Here is a 22,068-nt window from a genome sequence, read left to right on the forward strand (position 1 = left end):
GTGCCTCTGTTGCCAAATATAACCCTTAATATCGGTTCATGTACATGCTCAGTTGAGTTTGCTCTTCACTTTTTTTCCAGCAATGCTCTAGGTGTCATCTCCCAAATCTCCTAAAAAATACCAGAGAGCTTCCAAGGATTGATAACATATAAAATTAAACATAATTCAAGTCAAGGCTCTCATCAGACAGCCATTCCAGGCAGAGACTAAGGCCTCAGATGACCTGGCTAGTTGAACAGCCTAACAAATCACTGGGGGGGGGGGGAAATCTCACATTCCCTCTGAAACTCAGCCAGGTCCATTAGCCATCTGGGATGGACCAATGGAATAGGTTCTACCTCCATACAGGGTGGGAGTGGGGAATGGAGCACCCCCAGCAAGGTGAAAACCATGAGAAAGGACTGATGGTAATATTCTATATCTTCAGATCAAGTTACTCTGTCCTGAAATTAAAGAACAGGTCTAGCATGTGACCACTTATGTCTGTTGGCCCTTAATAACTTGGTCAGGTCCATGGTTGCTATTGTAGTCATGAATCCCAACCCTATCTTAAACATCTATACATATGAAGTCTGCAGCCCTTCCTTTTCTGATATATATCAACAGTGTCCTTTGCTTTGTATTTTATCACTCAGTAGAAAACATTAAAGGATGAAGGATCAGCCTAGAGCAGTGATGGCAAACCTTTTAGAGACTGAGTGCCCAAACTGCAACCCAAAACCCACTTATGCATCGTCGAGTGCCGGGTGGGTGTGGCCCATTGGCTGGGTGTGACCCATTGGGTGGGCGTGGCCCATTGGGTGGGCGTGGCTGCAGTGGTAACGGCAGACTGGGTGGGACTAAAAAGTTCAATCAATCAATTCCAACTTTGCAAGATCTTTTTTTTTCCCGTGAGAAGTTGAAATTGATTGATTGAACCTTTTTTTTTTGCACACAGCGGCGGAGGCCTAAAGCGAAAAGGTTTTATAAAACCCAGCTGAAGGCCTAGGACTGGGGCGATGGCGCACGTGCCCACAGAGAGGGCTCTGAGTGCCGCCTCTGGCACCCGTGTCATAGGTTCGCCACCACTGGCCTAGAGTCACAATACTTGATGTGGTTATTAGCTGAAAAAGAATCTCTGAGTTAAGAAATGTAAAGAATTCTAGAAGTTAGAAATAAAAAAAAAATTCTGGATATGAATGAGAGGCCCTAGGCAGAATATCCAGGAATTACTACTACCACCGGTATCTAATTAAACTTGTAACTCAGTCTCAATTTCAAAACATCTCAAAACTGCTGGATTTTAAAATCTACCTGACATACTATACATTTCACAGTGAAACCACCTTCTAGAGCAATAAATACCCACATCTTTTAAGCTTTTTTCATACAAAATGTTAAAAACTAAATAGTTCAAGCATTCTTGCAAAACTTTGCAACACTTACTTTTCTTCAACTTTCATTCTGATTTCCACTACTCTTACTTTCCTGCGCAATCTAACAGTCAGCTATGGGAATGTGTGCACGTGCAAATATGTGGAAGGCAGACTCTGTTAAATTCAGTGAGACCTGCTTCTAAATAAATGTCTCTATTGAGGAAATGTAGTAACAAGCACAACAGGGTTGCACACTGTAAAGAAAACGTTGTGTTCTCCCCAGGGCAGGCTGAGACTGAATGAATCTTTTCAGTACGCTTTGAAATAAGAATAATCTTGCTTGTTAGTATTTGTTCCCTCTATTTATAAACCTATATCTTAACATAAGAGGAACTTCAGGCATGTATTTAGGATTATCTTGTCCATCTTTCCCGAGCCTATGTGCAAAAAAAAAAAAGAGAGAAGAGAGAGAGGGGTGGTCATGACCCGGGTATCCTCACTTCCAGGCTTTGAATTCAGCCAAAGCATATAATTCTGCAACCTGCTTTTCTCGACCGAATTCATTCCCGAGAACAAGTGATGCGATAAAACAGATCCGAGAAGGGAACGGATTGATTTCTGGCGTCGTCATGGACTTCCTATGGGCGACAGCGTGCGCTTCCCTAAATTGCCAGACCAGTTCATTGAACGTATGCTGAACACCGTCCCCAGCAAGCCCCGAGGCCATCAAAACTACCGGATGGCCCCGAGGATGTTCCGGGCGCTCTCCCACTCAGAAATCACATGCGGTGCCCCTCGGTTCTCGGACTGAGACCGCCCGGACTGACTTCCGACGTTCAGCCGTGTCGCGCGATTGACTGCCCTTGGCATTGCGTGGTTTTCGCCCTCCTCCTCCCCTCCTATTGGTGCGACTGCCGAGGAGCGCACGCCAACCGGCTCGCTTGGCTTTTAACTGGTCCTAGTGTCTCTCTCGTGTCCCTGCGCTTACTGGAAAGGCGGGCCTGGCGCTACGCAAGACACTCAGCCGCGCCGCCTCCGTTTCGTGCGCTGTTTTCTTTCCCACTCTTTTTTTTTTTCCTCCCTTTACGGGCGACTTAAATAGGAGCGCCGGACGCTCCCGGAGCAGACCGCTTGGGCTGAATAAGTGGTGGCTGACCGCTGACTTGCGCCCAGGGAAGGGTGCCCGGGAGACAGGACGAAGAGGAAAGCAGGTGGGTGAGCCAGCCAGACTGTCATGCCGCAACCGGGGAGCCCCCCCCCCCCCCAGGCTTCTGGAGGGCAGCGGGGATTTTCCCGCTTCTTCACTAGCTGCTGCCGCCTTGCCTGTCCGGGCGGACCCCAATCTTTCCTCCCTTCTTCCGACCAGCCTAACCTGCCCGGCCGGCGCCGCAGTTGCACCGCTGCATTTGTCTGCGCCCGGAAAAGGGGGCGGGGAGCCGGGAGAGTAAAGGAAAGGAGCCGCACGTCAGGGAGCCGGGGGCATAAAGGTGGGGCCTCCCACTTCCCTAGGCCGCTTGGAGAGGCGCTTTCTCTCCCTGGCCCCTCGGATCAGACAAGGACTGCAATAGGACCTTTTCTAGGTCCGTATTGGCTGGATGCAGCCTATCAGCGAGGGCAGGAAATGGGTTATTTTGCTGCGGTGGTTTCCTTTGGGTTCAACTAAGCCCCCCTTTGGGGGCTGGGGGGATTGTCTGGGACCATTGGATTTCGGGGAGATGAAGGCACAAAGGTTTGCAATGGGGAGGTGGAAGTGGTTTGGTTTTTGTTTTGGTGAACGCACCTATGGTGCATGGGGACCTTGGATTACAGGAGAGTTATTAGATGGGATCCGTGTTTCCTCCACCGCATTTGGAAGGAACATCAGTCTTTCACTCAAAAACTTGATATTTAGGCCTGTAACAAGGACTGAGTCAAATGCTCTCACCTCTGCTATAAATTCGTTCTATCTGAATTTGTCAAGGGAATTGTATTGCTCTGGCTGGCTTAAATCACATCTGTTTGATGGAGCAGTCCTGCAGTGACAAGGTAATTTGCAGTTATGGCACTTTGCCTATGAACTCTTAGGCAAGACTTCCACTATTGTCTTGTAATGTCTCTCTGTTTTCCACTGCTTTTTCCGTCCCTTTTGAAGCTTCTGGAAGTACCTGGTGCTTTTAATAAAGTTGCAATTAAAATGATGGTGCTTTTTTGTCTATATGTCTCCAGAAGTTAAATTGCTCCAGAAATGATCCCAGTCTCTGGAGCAGATTGCAGAGCCTTTTAACATTATTGTTGCTGCCTCTAATATGTGGCTGTAATTAACCAAGCCTGTTGCTTCTTCTGCAGCTATCAACATTGGGATTTTCTTCTTCAGGAGAAAAGGTTGGAGTTTTATTCCATTGCTCAAAATATCACCGTATTGGATGCTACTGTTCAGGATCAGCCAGATCACATTTAACATTTATTAATGATGGGTCTTGGCTATGGTTTTAGCATATCATTTTAGTTTGAGGGCCAGAATCTAGTCATGGGATTAAGAACAGAGAAAGCTCCTCTTCTGGAGTAGTAGCTGGACAAAGAAGAGAAAACAAGTGAATTATCCCAATGGCAAATTAAACCAATAACTTTTCTATTAATGCTTCATAAATCAAGAGGAACTCTCTAAATTCTGAGAACCCAGGATTCAGATTGCAAACACTTAAGATTCAGTTTAATGAAGCATTCACAAATGCACACTGAGGCAAAAATTAATCTCCTTTCACATAAAGTTTCTGAATTAGTGACAAGCATCCAGAAAAAAAGATCTTAAATTTATGGTTGAGCACTGTACAGTATGCAGTTGCTGTGGATAAAAATGCTGTCATGACCTCTTTATGCCAAAACATGATTTAAAGGCTTGCTTTAAACATAAGATGCAAGTATGTAAAGGCAGAGTTTTTGTCATTGTACATGTGTCATCATTTTGATGCAGTCTTGGTTTGCTGGAGATGTTTGTGCATCTGCATGGGGTATCATTAAACAGGAATATAAATACATTTGCCAATATCTTAATTACTGATATAATCATACCCAGAATATGTGTGTGTGTGAGAGAGAGAGGGGGGGGGGAGAGAGAGAAAGAAGGACCCATCAAAAGTGCAGAAGGCAACCACATTTCATCTAGGAATTTAAAAAGACTGAGTAGAGACAGGATAGTAATGGGTATAGCTATGCATGATGTGGAAGGTTTTTTTTTTTTTAATACTGAAACCCATAGTCCTCCAATGTTGAGAGATTGAAAAGGAAATACTTTTCATGCAGCTACATTTGATTTATGGAATTTGCTATCCCAAAGTATAGTGACAGTCACCCACATTTTAACTTATTTTATTCATGAGAAAACTGCTATCGAAGGATACTAACAGTGGGTACTAACTATGCATTAACTCTAGTTTCGGATAAAACATATACTAATATACCATATAAAGCTCTAATGTCTGGCTCAGGGTTGTCTTTACAGGCAAGTCTGTTTGGTCATACTAATGGCCTTTTTGTGGTTTCCAATATACCAATTTCTCAAGGTTTTGACACTAATGCTCTGAAACTCATGTTTGTTTGCCTTTAATGAAGTGCTGCTTAAATAATGGCTTCTGAGAACAGAATTTGTAGCCTAATTATGTGTTGTTCTGAACCAATGCAGAGCAGCAATTAATTGTGATATTTGCTCAACCACTTAAATCTCCTTATTAAGGTGCAACATGTTAGACTTACTATTACATGTGGAAATGTCATAAAAACAAATACTGGATTGGATCTAGGTTATGAATCTGTAGGAAGGTGAGAAAACGTAAATTATACTTCGTCTTCGAAGTTTAGTTACTGTCAATCCTGCCTCAAAGAAATAAAACTTGCTTTTAGGAAGACAAAATCTTAGAAGGAAAAGCTTGTTTATAGGTGGATTTTATAGTTACGTAGTATTTATAAAATCATAGTATTTGAAGGGGCAGTTAAACCATTAGTCCATCCAAGTCTAAAGCATTTATGACAGATGGTCATCCATCCTCTGCTTAAATACATCCTGAAGATAAGAACTTGTCATCTATCTAAGTATGGATTTGGCTGTCCCATCATCAAATTATTTCTACTGTTTGGAAGTTTTCCAAAAAGTTCAACAAGAACTGGATCCGTATTGTATGGATCCAGAAAAGAAATCCATAGAGACAATAAGTACTCTGAATGCAACTATAGCAATGTTTTATTTCTCAAATGAAGCCATCATAACACTCTTTTCATAGGCTAAGATACTATTTTAATAATTCTTTTCAATTACAAAGAAATACAAATGTGGAACGTGTTTCATTAAATTTTTTGCTGTTGTAGAATGCCCCCTGATTAAAATATGGTTAATGCTTCTTAGAAACTACAGAAAAGTGCCTAGTCTGTTGTATATTGATTAATAAGTGGACTAATGTTTGTCTAATTCAAGCAGCAATGTAATTGTAATTATGCCCAGTGTGCAGTTGAAAGAATTTAAAAAGAAGTGCAAGAATGCAGATGTTTCTGTTTAAACCTTTGAAAAGCTAAGTAGGATTTCATAAAAAAATTTCTGGAGTTGGTGATGTGAAATTTTGGTCAGGTATATGTTAGCAACACATTCAAAATAACCCATATCGTGATTTTGGCTTTTCTGAATGGTTTTCTTTTAGAGGTTTCAGGAGTTAAAAATATGATGCCAATTGGTTTACGCAACAGTGTGTCTTTTAACTCTAAGATTTAGTTCAGTGCCTCCTCAGGAAGTTACATAGCAGACATCTGATCACATGGAGGGCATATTTTATATTTCCTATATTTAACAAGAGGAACTAATGGTCAGCTCTGATATGTGCCTCTGCCCGGCCACTAAAAAAATTGTGCAGTATCAGAAACTCTTTTTTTAATGTTTCTAGATTCATTCCTGCTTGATGCTGTACATGAAAAGGGGCAGGGAGGCCTTTCTCTTACTATTGCTAACTGATAGTATGTCAGTGAATTTAAACAATTTAAGCAGTCACCAACGCATAGCAATATTTAACCGATCAATTGACTCCCTACTTTAATTTTATTAAGGTAACCTCGACAAAGTAACTTTTTATTCACATAAATATTTTTTTAAAAATTTCCTCACACTGGGGCAGCTGCAAAAAATGTCTCTGCTAATCAAACAGAAAGTGGCCAATGTCCATGAGACCTCCAGGCTGAGGGACCAAAGAACGTGGTAGGTTGTTTTGCCCCATGTTGGCATGAATTGAACATCACCTTTGATTGACTTGGCAGTACTTTTAAAATAACATTTGATAGCTTTCTTCATCTATGTCCCAGTTTGAGCTATTAAGCAAAACTGCCCCAGGATTGGGCTGTTAAGTAATTGTCTTGCAGTATGCCATTTAAGAATAATGGAAAAGTCTTCTCTTTCAGCTGACGTGTCCCTAAATTAGTTTGATATCTGTCAACTCCTCCACAAAACTTAATTTAAGATAGATTTTTCAGATACTGACATCTCCACTTTTTAAAAAATGGAGAGGAATTAATGCAATGCTATATATTAACTTGAATGGCATATCTTTCACTCCAACCGGAAAGTAATGAATGAATAGCGTCGTTGCTAAAACCGTCATACTTAGCATGGGGGTGGGTGGGGGTGGAGCTGATTTCTAGAACAATGCTCCTGATTAAACAAACCATTATAGATTTTTCCTCCTTTCAACTTAATCAGCAGAGCAAGAAGGAGAATAGCCATTGGCTCCTCTGGGGTAGCACTATACTGAAGAAGTTGGCAGTCACCCTCGAATGATGTCTGCCTACTGGCAGACAATAGAAGAGCATTCTGCTCTCTGTAAATAGATGATTGTACTTGGCAAAAGGAGGAGGAGGAGCTTGGAATGAGTACACTGAGTCAACTTGGATGAGGGTTGTTAAGCTGAGCGCAGCTGAAAAGACCACATCTTGGCTGATTCAGTATTTTACTTAGGCGTGTGTCAAGGGGCTTTTTTTGGCTAGAAGCATGGTATTCATTGGACTAGCTGAGCAAGATATACGAGACAGGATCAGAGCTCCCTCTACATAGCTCTTTCACCAACAGTTTTCTAAAGTTAAAAGTTTGGGTAAATCGATAATGATTTATTTGCTGAATTAAAGTTATAGCTATGAATGTATAATCAAAAGTTTGTCTCACCCAGCATTTAGGAATTTGCTGCTTGGACCATATAATGCTAAAGCATACTATGCCCTTGGTTTTGACTTAGACACATGAATCCACATCTCTGTTGTGGAATTTTAAGAGGTTGAGAATAAAAACACTGCATAATAATGCCTTTAGAACAGCCATATAATAGCTATTGACTCAATATCTAATGTGAGCTTCTCTTATGTATGTGTTTGTGTTTTTGATGTTTGTGTGAAAGTAAGAGGTTAGATTAGATTACCCAGTTTTTCACAATCTGTTGCCCACTGGATTTTTGGATCCTGGCCGTGCTGGCTGGATACTCTGGAAAAAGAAGTTTGGCCACTTGATTATAGAAAAATTAAGAGCCATGTGTATTCATATTAAAACCTGATGTTCTTTAAAGCATTCCTGTTGGATAACATTTAGGGTTTTTTTATTCTTTTCCTACCAATCTAATGGCCTTGCTTGTACTACTTGGCATGACTGGAAAAGCGCTGAATAAATTGACTGAGCAAAATGTTATCTTTTATTGTCACATTTTTAAATGGTTCACAGGCAGGTTTATGCTTTAATGTATGGAAATATGTGCTGAAACAGTAAACAGCATTAGTGCAAATAGGATTTTGTTACAGTGAGGGACATATAAATTACTGAGAAAATATATTGCAGTGGAGTTCAAGTTAACTGGTCTAGCAAAAATGGTGTAACTTGGGTACGATTTAGCTTGAAGGCTAAGGAGAAAGATATTTTACCAGAACATTAAGACACCGGGAAATGCAAAGAATCAAAATTTACATGTCATATTACTAATCATTAGTAACTAGAGGAAAGACTTACAAAAGTTGAAACAAGGGCATGGTTATACGCCTTTAAATATTCACTAAAGGTTCACTTTCAGTGCCAGGTCTGACAGAGCTAACATTAATTGATAAATACAATTCTTCCTGGAGATTCCAAATTGAGAAATATATGTATATATATATATTGCAAGGGAGAACTCAAGCCTATGGGATAAGATCAAGCAATGGTGGTTCTTAAGCAAAGGATCCTTGATAAAGAATCACAGTCAGAATATAGCAAACTTTTGCTTAGCTTACAATTTTGTAAAGCGGCATTGTACCTAGATCAACTCTCAACAAATTTCTAGGAGGATTTACATAACAATGGTTCAATAGTATACCATCAGAGCTGGAGGGAAAATTTCATAAAACTCCATATTTGGAAAGGCTTTGCTCTTGCAGTGATGGTAATACTGAAACACAAACTCATTGTTTTATTCTATTTTCTTATTGAGACATATGCAAAGAGTTCCTGAGCCCTGTTGTAATTCCAATTTTGGAATGGAGCGAAACATTTTCAATACAATTTCTACCAGCAGACCCAAAGATAACTCTTGCCACTGCGGTGCATAGCTTGTAAAATGTGTATATTGCTGATAACAAGGACAATTGCAGATCTTTTATCTTGTATGCTTTATTTTAGTCTGTATGTTCTAGCTTGTCGCTTGTAGCTCCACTGCGTAGGTTTTATTTAATAGGTTTCATTCAGTCTGAGTCGCTGACCTTAAATAAAGAATTGGTAATGATTTGGTAATCATTGGCATATATGTCATGCTTTTGAATGATAAAAGGATGGCATTCCATAATCCTTACCAACAATTCCAAAGCAGATCAGTTTTATCCCTGTATTGCAGAGGAGGAAGGATCTCAGTTTTGTGAGAAGATTCTGAAAGGTTGTTCCAGGAGCACTGGGTAAATTCTAGTTGCAATCACTCTCATGGTTGAATATGGTGACACAAAGGTGGTCTGCTCCCCAGCTTAAACTCAGGACCCAGTCCAGAGAAAGAGGCTGCAAGATTTTAGAGGCTGTAAGCATGTAGGTAACTATGGAAAATAGATAGATACTATGCTTTCTACAGTTGTTTTCAGACATCTTCTGCCTTAGTAGATCAAAACTGTCTGCATCTGATCTTTCCAAGTTTTGTTTGGGAATAAGAATAAGCTGTTGATGGACAGTAATGAATGTTGCTGCCAGTTGTGTGTTTCTGAGGTGAACATTGTTTCTTTGCATGTCACGTTCCGTGGGGCATGCAGTGGGATGGCCTCAGACTCTTGTTTCCATTGGCCCACCTTGTCTCAAAGCTAAGTATGCATTTTGTCTGCTGGTAAACTTTGGCCTAGTGGGCAAAAAATGTAAGGGTGAGCATGTGACGGATATTCTGAGAGACCTTGGCAGCAGAGTGAAACATAAGCTGAACAGACACACCAGGATTTTAAAAAGAATTTTAAAAAATCTTTGCTCTTTTTTTCTCCTTATCCCAGTTGGAGATTTAAAGAGACAAGTAGAAGAACATTCCTTCAGTGTTCTGTTGTCAGGGTGTCAAGTCATGTATAAAAACATCTTTTTATATATTGGATTGCAGGCAAAGTATCATTGGATTCCTTTAAGCTCATAATTTAAAGAAAATGCATTGTAGCTTTCAAGGAGCTTAAGAGAATGTTTTGTCAGAGAGTAACTTTTTTTTTTTACTATTTTAAGGCAATATGTTCTTCAGCCTACAACTAGATACAAAAATTGCAAACAAATATATGTTCAAAACGCTGGAAGATATATCTACTAAAGTATGTCATTTGGCAATCTCTATTTTTAAAACTTTTGCCATAGAAAGATACTTTTCACTGTTAGATAGAATATACAGGCAGTCATTGACTTAAGATCATAATTGAGCCTGGATTAATGGCTATAAATTGTGTCAGTTGTTAAGTGGGTCACACATGATCATACTGAATTTTATGATCTTTTTGCAGCAATCATTAAATGAAAATGTTATACCCAATGGGTATTTCTTTTACCAAAAAAGCTGCTTTTTGACAAAAAAACATAAATTATAGTCATGTGACTATAATTGCAAATAGCTGTAAATGTGTACCGGTTATTAAATGCCTCAAATGTGACCACATGGCTGGGGGGGGGGAGGCTCTCAGAACTTTGAAACTGGGTTATAAGTAGTTCTGGGGAGGTCCATTGTAACTTCAAATGGTCACTAAGTGACTGGCCATAACTCAAGGATTACCTGTAGATGTTTCTAACTTAGTATGGTGTTGGAAGATAGATCCTTCCCCTCAGGGAAGAGGAAAGTATTGGGCTCACCTCTTGGTTTTTTTTTTCAACAGATTACAGGAGACTGAATAAATGCAGCCCATCACAATGCAAGCCCATGAATTGTTTCGGCATCTGCGAATGCCAGAACTCGGCGATGTAAGACAATATGTACGTACTCTTCCAACAAACACACTGATGGGGTTTGGTGCTTTTGCAGCCCTGACGACTTACTGGTATGCCACAAGACCTAAAGCACTGAAACCACCATGTGACTTAGCTATGCAGTCTGTAGAAATAGAGGTAAGCAGAGGTGTATTTCTATTTCTTTGATTACTTATTTTATAAAAAGGTCTGCCTTGGTAGTTTTAGGAACAGTTATACTTTACCAAAAAAAAGAAGCTTTAGATTAAGGTTTTAAGATAAATGAATCTATTTATTTAGATAAAATGTTATTTTGAAACTGATTAAAGAGAGCAGTTCAGGATCTATACAATACTTTACATCAGTGTTTTTCAACCTTTAAAGAAACAGCATGGCTGGCTGGGGAATTCTAGGAGTTGAAGGCTGTGAGACTGAGAGACAGTGTTTGTATCTTGTGCTTAGCATGAGCAACAGAACCTGAATCTTCTTAGCTGACTGTAACAGACTACAGTGTAAAGTCTTGAAGAATATGGACAGTAGAGTTTGTAGGAGGACAGACCTAACTGTGGGACAACCCTGATTCAAAGTACATCTTGTTTAAAGCTTAGGTAGTCTTAGAGGTTGCAAACATTTTTTTCTCCTAAAGCATAATTACATTTGGAAAAAAGGTCAAGCTGATAAAGAATGGCTAAACTACAGTTCCCCCTGCCCTCTTCTGACTATTGCAGTCTATTGCAGACTATTGCAGTCATGAGCTATGACTGAACTTTGGATTATTTTCTTCATTTGAGTAGAATTCTAGGACTCTAGACATGTGATTTAAATTCTTACAACCAGGCAAAATACAATCCCATTTACTATCTTCTGTCTTACCATCTAATGAAGAATATTTGCCGATTAATTCAGACAAACATTGGCCATTATAAGAAATAAATGACATGTAGTGAATAGCATAAAGTTGGATATTCTACAACCACATTCATAGTGAGTTGCAGCTGGTAACTTAATTGAACCCTCATGAGATTTAATGATGCATCTGTTATACATGTGGAAGCCACCTTCATATATAAAGTCTTTTTTCAATGAAGGATATTTGCATGTAAAAGTGTCCAGATTGCATATTGAAGCTCATGAAAAATACAGTATTTGACCCAAGTTTTTATTTTTGCACAAATAAGCAAATAACATTAAGCTAATTATTTCACATGCATAACATTAAAAATTATTGAGAAATATAAGTTTATTAGTGGACAGCTGTCATAAGATCAACCATTAATTAGTACTATTCCAACAATGCATTCAAGCCTAAATATTTAACTATTTTTTTTGGTCAGGCAAAAAAGATATTTGTATTTGCTGTGATGAAGTAGTTAGCAGTTCTTTCTGGAAATCTCTTGACACTCAGTTTTCAAATAATTGATCTGGCCTTATATTGATTTGCAAGTGCAGAGTTCAAAATAGATATTGCTTAATTTCACAACATTTTTCATGACCCCAGAGATTTTGGCTGACCTTGGGTAAATTTGCACTTCCCATCTCTTTGAGCCAGAGGATTTGAACTTCACAAATGACTGCAGAGGCTGTGGGGGGGGGAGGTGGGGTGTCTTCAAAAATTATGTTTCTAGAATAACAGCTAACCTTTATTATAAATTAGGCCGCCGGTCAAATGTCTGAGATAGACAACAACAGAATTAACTCATGCAGGTACTCATAGAACACACATGCACATATAATATCTTGCCTTCAAGACACCAAGAATGCCTGGAAATGGAGATTTCCTAACATGTTTTCCTCTGGCATTAAGAAGGGACTCAACCTTTCCATTTTGGTGTCCATAGTCTCAGCTTCATGTGATGCTTAGCTCATGAACTGTCGTTGATTCCTAGCGTGTATATTTTTTCCAAAGTGGCTAAAAGAGACCAGGATGTGCTTATTGAATATACGGTAATAGTGCTGCAGGTATATGAACTACAAATTTAAAAGTGTTGCTTTATAAATGTAGGTTGTTTATAGCTAAAATTATAAGCCAATATATATAATTGGAATGTTTGTTTGGAAAATATTTCATGGATAAAAATAAGTTGGGGTTATGATTTCAATTTCTCCCTCTATATTATATATAGATGAGAAGCCATGCTTTCGAAATTTCTATTACATGCGCTCTCTGCTGTTAGAGAAATCCTGGCCTTCTGGCCCATTTGCTAACGAAGGAGCAGATAGGAAAGTTTTCTATATTTCTCATCTTCCCATCCTGTGCTGTGCAGGATTTCAAGTTATGACACTGTTTTTAAACAGAGTCAGCCAGGCAGTTTTCTTAACAATAACTGTTAATACTAATTGATACTCTTTCTTAACTTAATAAGCAATGCCTATATTTGGCAATGTGTTAGAAACATCAGATTGCCAGAGATATGGCTGAAATGTGAGGCTGATAATCCATGTGTCACGGCTAGGCTGAAATGATCTGCCCAAATGAACAAGAATATTGTCCAGCCAGATGCAGTACAAGTGTCTTCCTCTAACATAGACAGATGTTCCCAGAATTTTTTTTTATTCAGAAGTGCACCTGCAATAGAGCTTATGTGCAATTACTGGTGCTGTCATCCAGACCCTAACTTCTCAGTGAAGACTCTGACTAATAACTTTGTGATTCCACCTTCTACCTCGCCCATTGCTGGTATACTAGACATGGGGAAAAGACAGCTATTGTGTAATTTGCAGAATGGTAACTGGCACAGTTCCCAGAAATATGATTGGGAATTCCCTGGTTCAAGAGTTTTTTATGAACTTGCTACAGCATTTCCCAAAACATGGGGAAAGTTTATGATCTTTTCTTCTACCTTCAGCATTTTGATACAAGCTATGAATACATTACTCAACATCCAATAATGTTGAGGATATATTTAAGTAAGAATGGAAAAGCACAGAAGGAAATAAAAGATGAGGGAACACAAAGGAACAAAAATATGGATTTAGGTTTAATGAAACTCAAGATGATCATAGAAGTATATATTTATATTTCCTTCCATTTAATCATGTCCGACTCACAGAGACTGCCTGGACAGGTCCCTGTAGCATTCTTGGCAATTTATTTCAGAAGTGGTTTACCATTGTTTCCTTTCTAGGCTGAGAGAATGTGATAGATAGTAAAACAATAAAAAGAACAAGAGAAAAAACAGCCTTTTTTTCTTAAAGCTACAATAGCATAAAATGTAAGATATGTAGTAGAGTAAAAGAGTAATAATGTAAATAATCAATTTACACTATTTAAATTTACATTAGTTAAGCTTATTTAAAAAATTAACAGAAATATTTCTACTCCTTAGCTTACATTTCCATTCATCTAGAACAGGGGTGTCAAACTGGCGGCCCGCAGGCCAGATGCATCACGCGCAGGCCACGCCCACCCTAGCTCTGCAAAGGCAAAAAACATGGCAATGCGTCACAATACGTCATGTGACGCGATCAAGTTTGACACCCGTGCTAGTCTAGAACATTCAGTCAAATTAAATTATTGACACTAAGTATTGTGATTTGCAGCTTTAATACAGCTGTAAATGATTTCCCTTGACACTGAGCTAGAAACAAATTGAAAGTAGTATGTGTCATATGTGTATGTCTAATTTTTACATTTTGTTCATTGACACATTTCCTAATTTGATAAGAAATTAACATAGTCTGTTGTGCATGATGACAGAAAGTTGTAAGGAGGTTGTGCAGAAATATATGTGTTTTACTTCATTTCATATAGGGTGGAGAGCATGCCAGACGTTCTGCACTACTTGATAATGACGAGCCATTTCTTTACTATTATGATGATGTGACAACAGTTTATGAAATCTTCCAAAGGGGCATGCATGTGTCAAGTGAGTATTGATCATTTGGAAAGGAAAAATAATTCTGAAAGGAGCACATCTTATAGATACTCATGGAGCCATATCAGTTAGCCAGGTATGAACAGCCATATACTGGTTCCAATCACTAGATATTGAAACTGAAAATCATAGGACTTAGAATTAACGTTTGAAGCTAGATCACTTATGAATCCTGCATATAGGGATCTAGCAACATGAATTTGAATTTTAGTATTCTAATATAAAAATCCAGAACTGAGCTGTTTAGTGATTGAATGTTGCTTGGTGCTTCATTTTACTTATTTTTATATTGTATTTATCATTTTGAATTTTAAATCTCTACAGACAATGGACCTTGTTTGGGTGTAAGGAAACCAAATCAGCCGTATGAATGGATTTCTTACAAGGAGGTAAGTGGATAGGCAAATGTGTATGTGGTTGCAAAGCAATGATAGATTAGATGTATTCCATCAAAGCAAATAAAGTGTTAATTTGACCTTTCCTTTTATGGAAAATAACTGGAAAGCGGAGGGAACTCAGAGACCCCCAAGAAAAAGAGAGGGGAGATACTACCTAGAATTGGAGAGCTTGAAAAGAAAAAAAGAAATGGAGATAAAAATGAAGATAATCAGCAGTAGTTCTTGTCACAAATTAATTATACTGTAAATAAGAACAAAGGGACAGTTTTTATTTACTTATTTTTGGGTGCCTTCAAGTCAGCCTTGACTCCTAACAACTACCTGCAGGATTTCAGAAGTGGTTTGTCTCTGCCTGTTTCCAAGGGCTGAGAGAGTCTAACCCAAGATCACATCGCTGGCTTTGTGCCTAAGGCAGGAGGAGAACTCAGGGTCTCCTGGTTTCTAGCTTGATGCTTTAACTACTACACCTAACTGGCTTTCCTTTTGATAATACTGTATACCTTTTTTTTAAGGGGAAAAATCCATTTTCATACAGTATTGCTATAAATTAAACCTTACTGGTTCCTAATCAACTAATATTCTGAGTGAATGATAGAATATACTAGTTATCTATAACCTAAAATATTGGAGTACCAGGAAAACTTTAACTTTAATGAAACATCAGTTTTGTGAACATCAGTTAGAGAAGGCACAAAAGCAAAACTTAATTCAAACATGATTGGGATCCAAACACTGCACACCTGTTCATCAACGTTTCATTGAGGCATCTCCTTTCTTAATGAGAATCTCATCCTATTGTAATGTATTAGCAGGTTTATAAAGTATGTTCAGGGATTCGACATTATTGAATGAAATTACAAGGAACTTTCAAAACCATAAATATTGAACCGTATTAGTACAGGCATTTGTGTTTCCTCTTACCCTTATCCCCACCACCCAGGTTGCAGAAAAAGCAGAATGTGTTGGTTCAGCCCTTCTTAACAGAGGCCTCAAGCCATCTCCTGACCAGTTCATAGGAATCTTCTCCCAGAACAGACCTGAGGTAATCAAAGTTCATTAGTCTACTAAATCCTTTTAAAACAGAAAGTTTAAAAATAGAGCTGTTGTGTTCAGTAAAATGTTCCCAGCTGTGGAGAATCTGTCCTGATAGGCATGATTCCTGTCCTCGGCTTTAGTAATGCTTGAGATTCTTTTACTTTCCCTTGAAAGATACAGCTTCGCTTATCTAGTCGTAGGTAGTATTTCTCTAAGTTGCCCATAGTTCTGCTTTTAATTGAACCTCAGAAATCTTGGCAGTATAAAACTAGTGATAAATTAGTGCAATTAATTACTCTTATTTCTGACAGGTCTTTAGAAACAGTGGATAGTTATTGTTGTTTTTAATATTATATGTTATAGATAGGCCACTTTAGTTTTGAGATTGCAGTTCACAAAATTGAGTTTTAACTATGATAGTTAAGATGTTTTGCATATATAAATACTGGTTCAGTTTATTTTTTAAGTTTTTCTTGTAATGATTCATATGTATTTGTGAATTTAATTTTCATAAGAAGTCTTCACTAAGTCTTCAAGGTACAGAAGGATCTTGACAGACTTGATCATTGGGCGCTATCTAACAAAATGAAATTCAGTGGTGAAAAAAGTAAGGTTCTACATTTAGGCAAGAAAAACCAAATGCACAGGTATAGTATAGGGGGTACCTTGCTCAATAGTAGTAACTGTGAGAGGGACCTCGGAGTCCTATGGACAATCACCTAAATATGAGCCAGCAGTGTGCTGCAGCTGCCAAAAAGGCCAACACAGTACTAGGCTGCATTAACAGAGGGATAGAATCAAGATCACATGAAGTGTTAATACCACTTTACAATGCCTTGGTAATGCCACACTTGGAATACTGCATCCAGTTTTGGTCACCATGATGTAAAAAAGATGTTGAGACTCTAGAAAGAGTACAGAGAAGAGCAACAAAGATGATTAGGGGACTGGAGGCTAAAGCATATAAGGAACGGCTGCTGGAATTGGGTATGTCTAGTTTAACGAAGAGAAGGACGAGGGGGGACATGATAGCAGTGTTCCAATATCTCAGGGGCTACCACAAAGAAGAGGGAGTCAAGCTATTCTCCAAGGCGCCTGAAGGCAGGACGAGAAGCAACGGATGGAAACTGATCAAGGAGAGAAGCAACTTAGAACTAAGGAGAAACTTCCTGACAGAACAATTAACCAATGGAACAACCTGCCTCCAGAAGCGGTGAATGCTCCAACACTGGAAGTTTTTAAGAAGAGACTGGACAGCCATTTGTCTGAAATGGTGTAGGGTTCCTGCCTGAGCAGGGGGTTGGACTCGNTCTGACATTGGGGCTCAAATATGAAAGAACAGGTTTTATATTATTAGATTAGATTTTATTTATTTGTATTCCTGTTTTCCCCACAACAATACTGTGAGATGTTGGGCTGAAAGAGAGTGACTGACATGGAAGTCATCCAACTGGCTATTATGATGGTTTAACCATTTTTATATAATTGTCATTCCAAACTTCCTGTGAAGTAATACTTTCTAATATAATTTAGGTTATGATGCTAATTATTTTGAAAGCTGCTATAGCAATAAAACTAGGATTGATTTGTCTCTACTACCATTAAAAGTAACTATAGTAAATCAGTATAGAAAATCTGGGTATCTCTGTTTGGTTTAGAATAGCTTGATACAAGAAGCACTTTTAATAAAATTCCTTTAGGTAAGTCATACTAGTCTGCAAAAAGAGAGAGAGATTTGGATCTAAAGAAATACAAACTAAGATTACTGTATGCAGATTAATCCAGACTCTTACCTTGATTGGACGATATGACAAGGTAACCCACTCTCTCATTATAGAATCCAACCTATTTCTGGTTACTAGTGAATGCTTATGGTAGTCAATGGCATGATGCTTCTTACGTTTTTTATTTTTATATGTATCCTTTATAGCTTAGTACATTTATTTTAAAAAACTATATAAGTAAACATATGTCTAAGAAGTCCCAAAGGTGCTTTTTTAAAAGGCAACTTCTTCAGCTTCAGAGCTGAAGAAGCTTTTTGGATGAGAAATGAAACATCTTCAAAGAAAAACAAGAAAGTCCAGTTGCCTCTTGAAAAAGCACCCGGATGACTATGAATCTCCATAGACATTTAGATATGTCTAGGAAACGCAAATAATAAACATGCTTCATTTGCATCTTTCCCAAATGTACTATGCTGGTTCTTTTTTTAAAAAAGGAAGTTTTTATATGATTGTAGAAAAAATATTTTTCGTGGATGGAATTTCCCATACTGCCTTTGTAAAAAAAACTTTGTTGAAAAATAGGGCAGCCAATACTTTCAAGACATTGTGAAAATATGATCATAGCGGAACTGCTTATAGTGTTAAGCTTTGCAAATAAGGCCTGATTTCTTTGTGCTTCTCTTGCAGTGGGTTATCATTGAACAAGGATGCTACACGTACTCGATGGTGGTTGTGCCACTCTACGACACTCTTGGAGCAGATGCTATCACTTATATTTTAAATAAAGGTAGATCCTGAAAGCTTCAGTTTACTGAACAAACTCCTCATGCTCTGATGAGTCTGAACATCATTGTATATAGAAACATAGAAAACTGACAGCAGAAAAAAAACCCAGTGGTCGATCAAGTCTGTCCTTTGAGTTTTTCTTTGTTCTTGTTTTCTTTTAAATGTATTTATTATTTTTATTATTTTTATTTTTTTATATTTATTAATTTTTGACCAATGGTAGACATTTGTTTATCCCAAGCATGTTTAACTTACTACCTCCACTGGAGGTAGTTTGACTCACTACCTCCACTGGAAGTTGGTTCCAAACTTCCACTACTCTTTCTGTGAAGTAATACTTTCTAATATAATATAGGTTGTAATGCTAATTATTTTGAAAGCTGCTATAGCAATAAAACTAGGATTGATTTGTCTCTACTACCATTAAGAGTAACTATAGTAAATCAATATAGAAAATCTGGCTGTCTCTGGTTTAGAATAACTTGATACAAGAAGCACTTTTAATAAAATTCCATTATGTAAGTCATACTAGTCTGCAAAAAGAGAGAGAGATTTGGATCTAAAGAAATACAGTATGCTGATTACTCCAGATTTTGATTACAGACCTTGATTGGATGGTATGACAAGGTAACCCACTCTCTAATTATAGAATCTAACCTATTTCTGATTACTCAGATTTGAATTAATACCCCTTTTTCTTTTTGATTTAGCTGATATAACAGTGGTCTTCTGTGATAAATCAGAGAAAGCTAAACTACTTCTGGATAACACTGAGAAAGGAGAAATATCAGTCCTTAAAACAATTGTGATAATGGATCCTTTTGACAGAGACCTTGTGGCCCGTGGAAAAAAATGTGGTATAGATATCATCAGCATGAAAGAAATTGAGGTAAATAAAACAAATTTTATTGTGAGACATCCTAACTTGAAATAAGAAAGCAAGAAGTTTTAGGCTGTTGCAAAACACTGATCTTCTGTCCAACTGAATAAAGTGTAAATTGGACTTTACATAAAAAACTTCTCAAAGTCCTAAGGATTTTTCTTGATATTGCACAACATATAGATGACCTTTAACATTTAAACAGGTGGTCCTTGAAGCAAAGCGTGATGGGGGGGTAAGGTCCAAGATTGTGGGACCCTATGAGGTGGGAAGCAGGCCCAAATCTTGTGGGGACTCAGCGGGGCAGGATGAGGCATAAGATAGGCAATTGGTTGTAATGGTGGGCAGATTGTCAAGCACCCAAATTTTTTCACTATCTGCGGAGGCGGTGCAGTGGCCCTAACATTCAGCTATAGGTCATAAATCCATTCAGTGCCATTGTAATTTCGAATGGTCACTGAATGAACTGTTGTAAGTTGAGGACTACCCTGTATGACCAATATGCTAGTTCCTTTCCATTTTGGAAAAAAAAACACTTGATAAGAATTCAAATAAATTGATTAAATGTCACTAGATATATAGTGGGTAATTTCTATGATTTGAAGTTTGATGATTTGGAGGATGAGAAATGGTCTCAGAATATGTAAAATTATGAATTTTATGAATTAAGAATTAGGAGTTTAAAAGTTTTTAAACTGTATTCTCTACCATCAAGCAGTGCCTACTTGTCTAAACAAAATTCAGTGCAACTTTTGAAACAATATACATGAAAGGTTTGGGAATCATGAAGGTGATTTTAGCTCCTATCTAATTTGCTTTTTTTCCCCAAAGGCATTAGGAAGAGCCCACAAACACAAACCTGTTGTAAGTACCATATAGCTTCTCTATACATAATGGCTATTTTACTATGCTGATTTAAAAAGAAGGATACTAGGGATTTTTCTCTCTCTTTTTAGCTTCCACAAACAGAAGATCTAGCTGTAATCTGTTTCACCAGTGGAACTACAGGTATGCCTGTCTTGGAATTGATATTGGAAACAAAAAGAATGATAAAGTTGTTTTTAACAGCTGAAATGCTAAAGTAGACTGTCAGTATTGCTGTAGATACCACTACATTCTAAACATGCCTTCATATTTGGAGATCCCTGTAATACCATATAATGTAGAAGAAGCATTTTATTATTATAAAATTGATTTTATAATTGTAACAGCTATAAAACATTATGGATTCATTACATAATGTTTTTAAGCTCTTGCTTACATGTACAGGTAGTCCTCGACTTACAACCACAATTGTGATCATAATTTCTGTTGCTAACCAAGGCTGTTATTAAGTGAATCGCACCCAGTTGTATGACCATTTTGCCATAGTTGTTAAGTGAATCACTACAGTTGTTAAGAGAATCACATGTTAATTAAGTAAATTTGGCTTCCCCCCTTGATTTTTCTTGTCGGAAGCTGGTTGGGAAAGTCACAAATGGCGATCTCATGACTTTGGGATCTGCAACCATCTTAAATACATGACGGTTGCCAAGCACCCAAGTTTTGATCACATGACTATGGGGAGGCTGTGATGGTTGTAAGTGTGAGGATTGGTTATAAGTCACTTTTTTTAATGCCACTGTAACTTTAAATGAATGGTTATAAATCAAGGACCACGTACAAGAATTCTCACGAGTCCATTTAGAAATTTCAAATCTTTACTTTTTCTCACAGGATGTCCTAAGGGAGCCATGATTACTCATCGAAATGTAGTGAGCAATATGTCTGCATTTGTGAAAGCAACAGAGGTAAAAGTTGCTGATTTGGATTTTTTTGAGACTTTGGACTGTAACTCACTTGGAAAAGAAGTAATCCATCTTTTGCAGAAGTAAATTTATCTCAGTTTTAGCAACTGATGTGATCAGTTTATTGGAGACCAAAACTGCAGCTTTCACTTCTAATTCTGCAGTTAAGTTTAGAAAAAAAATCTGTATGTTTCATTTTATTAGTGCTGTTGTTTTAAAATGAAATCTTTATATGTTAGATCAGTACCAGTGGGACTGCTAGGTTTTATAATGTTTCCTATCCAAGAGATTGACTTAAATTAAAAATGAGATAGAATATATAATACATACAGTAAATACCTGTTGATATCCTTTAAAAACTTGATATTTCTATTGTACTAGATGTTCTGGTGTTTAATGTGGTATTTCAGTAATGTTTACAAAAAGCTGAGATGTTAGAATTTCAGCATTACTAAGTGAAGTAAGGAGGTACTTAGAATAGCTTGCCTAACATGAAAGCAAATGAAATTTAGACTGTTTTGGTTTGCTTGCTTAACTATCTTCTTCCTAGCATGGGGTGGGAGGTTTAAAAGTTAAAACCAATAGGAAATTCTTCGAAAAAAGGACAACTTAGCATGTTATAAACATCTCTTGATTTTCGTATAAGAAAGTATACAAATTTTATGTAACCAATGAATGGGAGTTGAGCTAAACAGGCTTGATTTGCAGTTCAACACAAAAATTCTGCTTTCTGGAAGCCATGTTTTATTGTTTCTGGTGTCTGATGTTATCTGATCTTTTCTGCACATAGATCATACTTTGATGAATTATGTGGATTGCCTATCT

The 22,068-nt window shown here is 37.7% G+C and overlaps 1 protein-coding gene across 1 annotated transcript in view; it reads left to right on the top strand.

Moving 5' to 3' along the window:
* Positions 1-2,434: 2,434 nt before the first annotated feature.
* The window catches only part of ACSL1 (acyl-CoA synthetase long chain family member 1), a 35,892-nt gene continuing 16,258 nt past the window's right edge, over positions 2,435-22,068 (top strand). The window contains exons 1-10 of the mRNA XM_015831797.1: positions 2,435-2,566; positions 10,689-10,917; positions 14,510-14,624; positions 14,958-15,022; positions 15,972-16,073; positions 18,478-18,577; positions 19,287-19,465; positions 20,288-20,320; positions 20,413-20,464; positions 21,173-21,246. Of these exons, the coding sequence (XP_015687283.1) occupies positions 10,708-10,917; positions 14,510-14,624; positions 14,958-15,022; positions 15,972-16,073; positions 18,478-18,577; positions 19,287-19,465; positions 20,288-20,320; positions 20,413-20,464; positions 21,173-21,246 (930 nt within the window). The 5' untranslated portion in view covers positions 2,435-2,566; positions 10,689-10,707. The remainder of the gene's footprint in view (positions 2,567-10,688; positions 10,918-14,509; positions 14,625-14,957; positions 15,023-15,971; positions 16,074-18,477; positions 18,578-19,286; positions 19,466-20,287; positions 20,321-20,412; positions 20,465-21,172; positions 21,247-22,068) is intronic.

Source organism: Protobothrops mucrosquamatus, unplaced genomic scaffold (genome assembly GCF_001527695.2).
Source record: "Protobothrops mucrosquamatus isolate PMUCROS unplaced genomic scaffold, P.Mucros_1.0 scaffold_280, whole genome shotgun sequence".
In the NCBI taxonomy this organism is placed as follows: Eukaryota; Metazoa; Chordata; class Lepidosauria; order Squamata; family Viperidae; genus Protobothrops; species Protobothrops mucrosquamatus.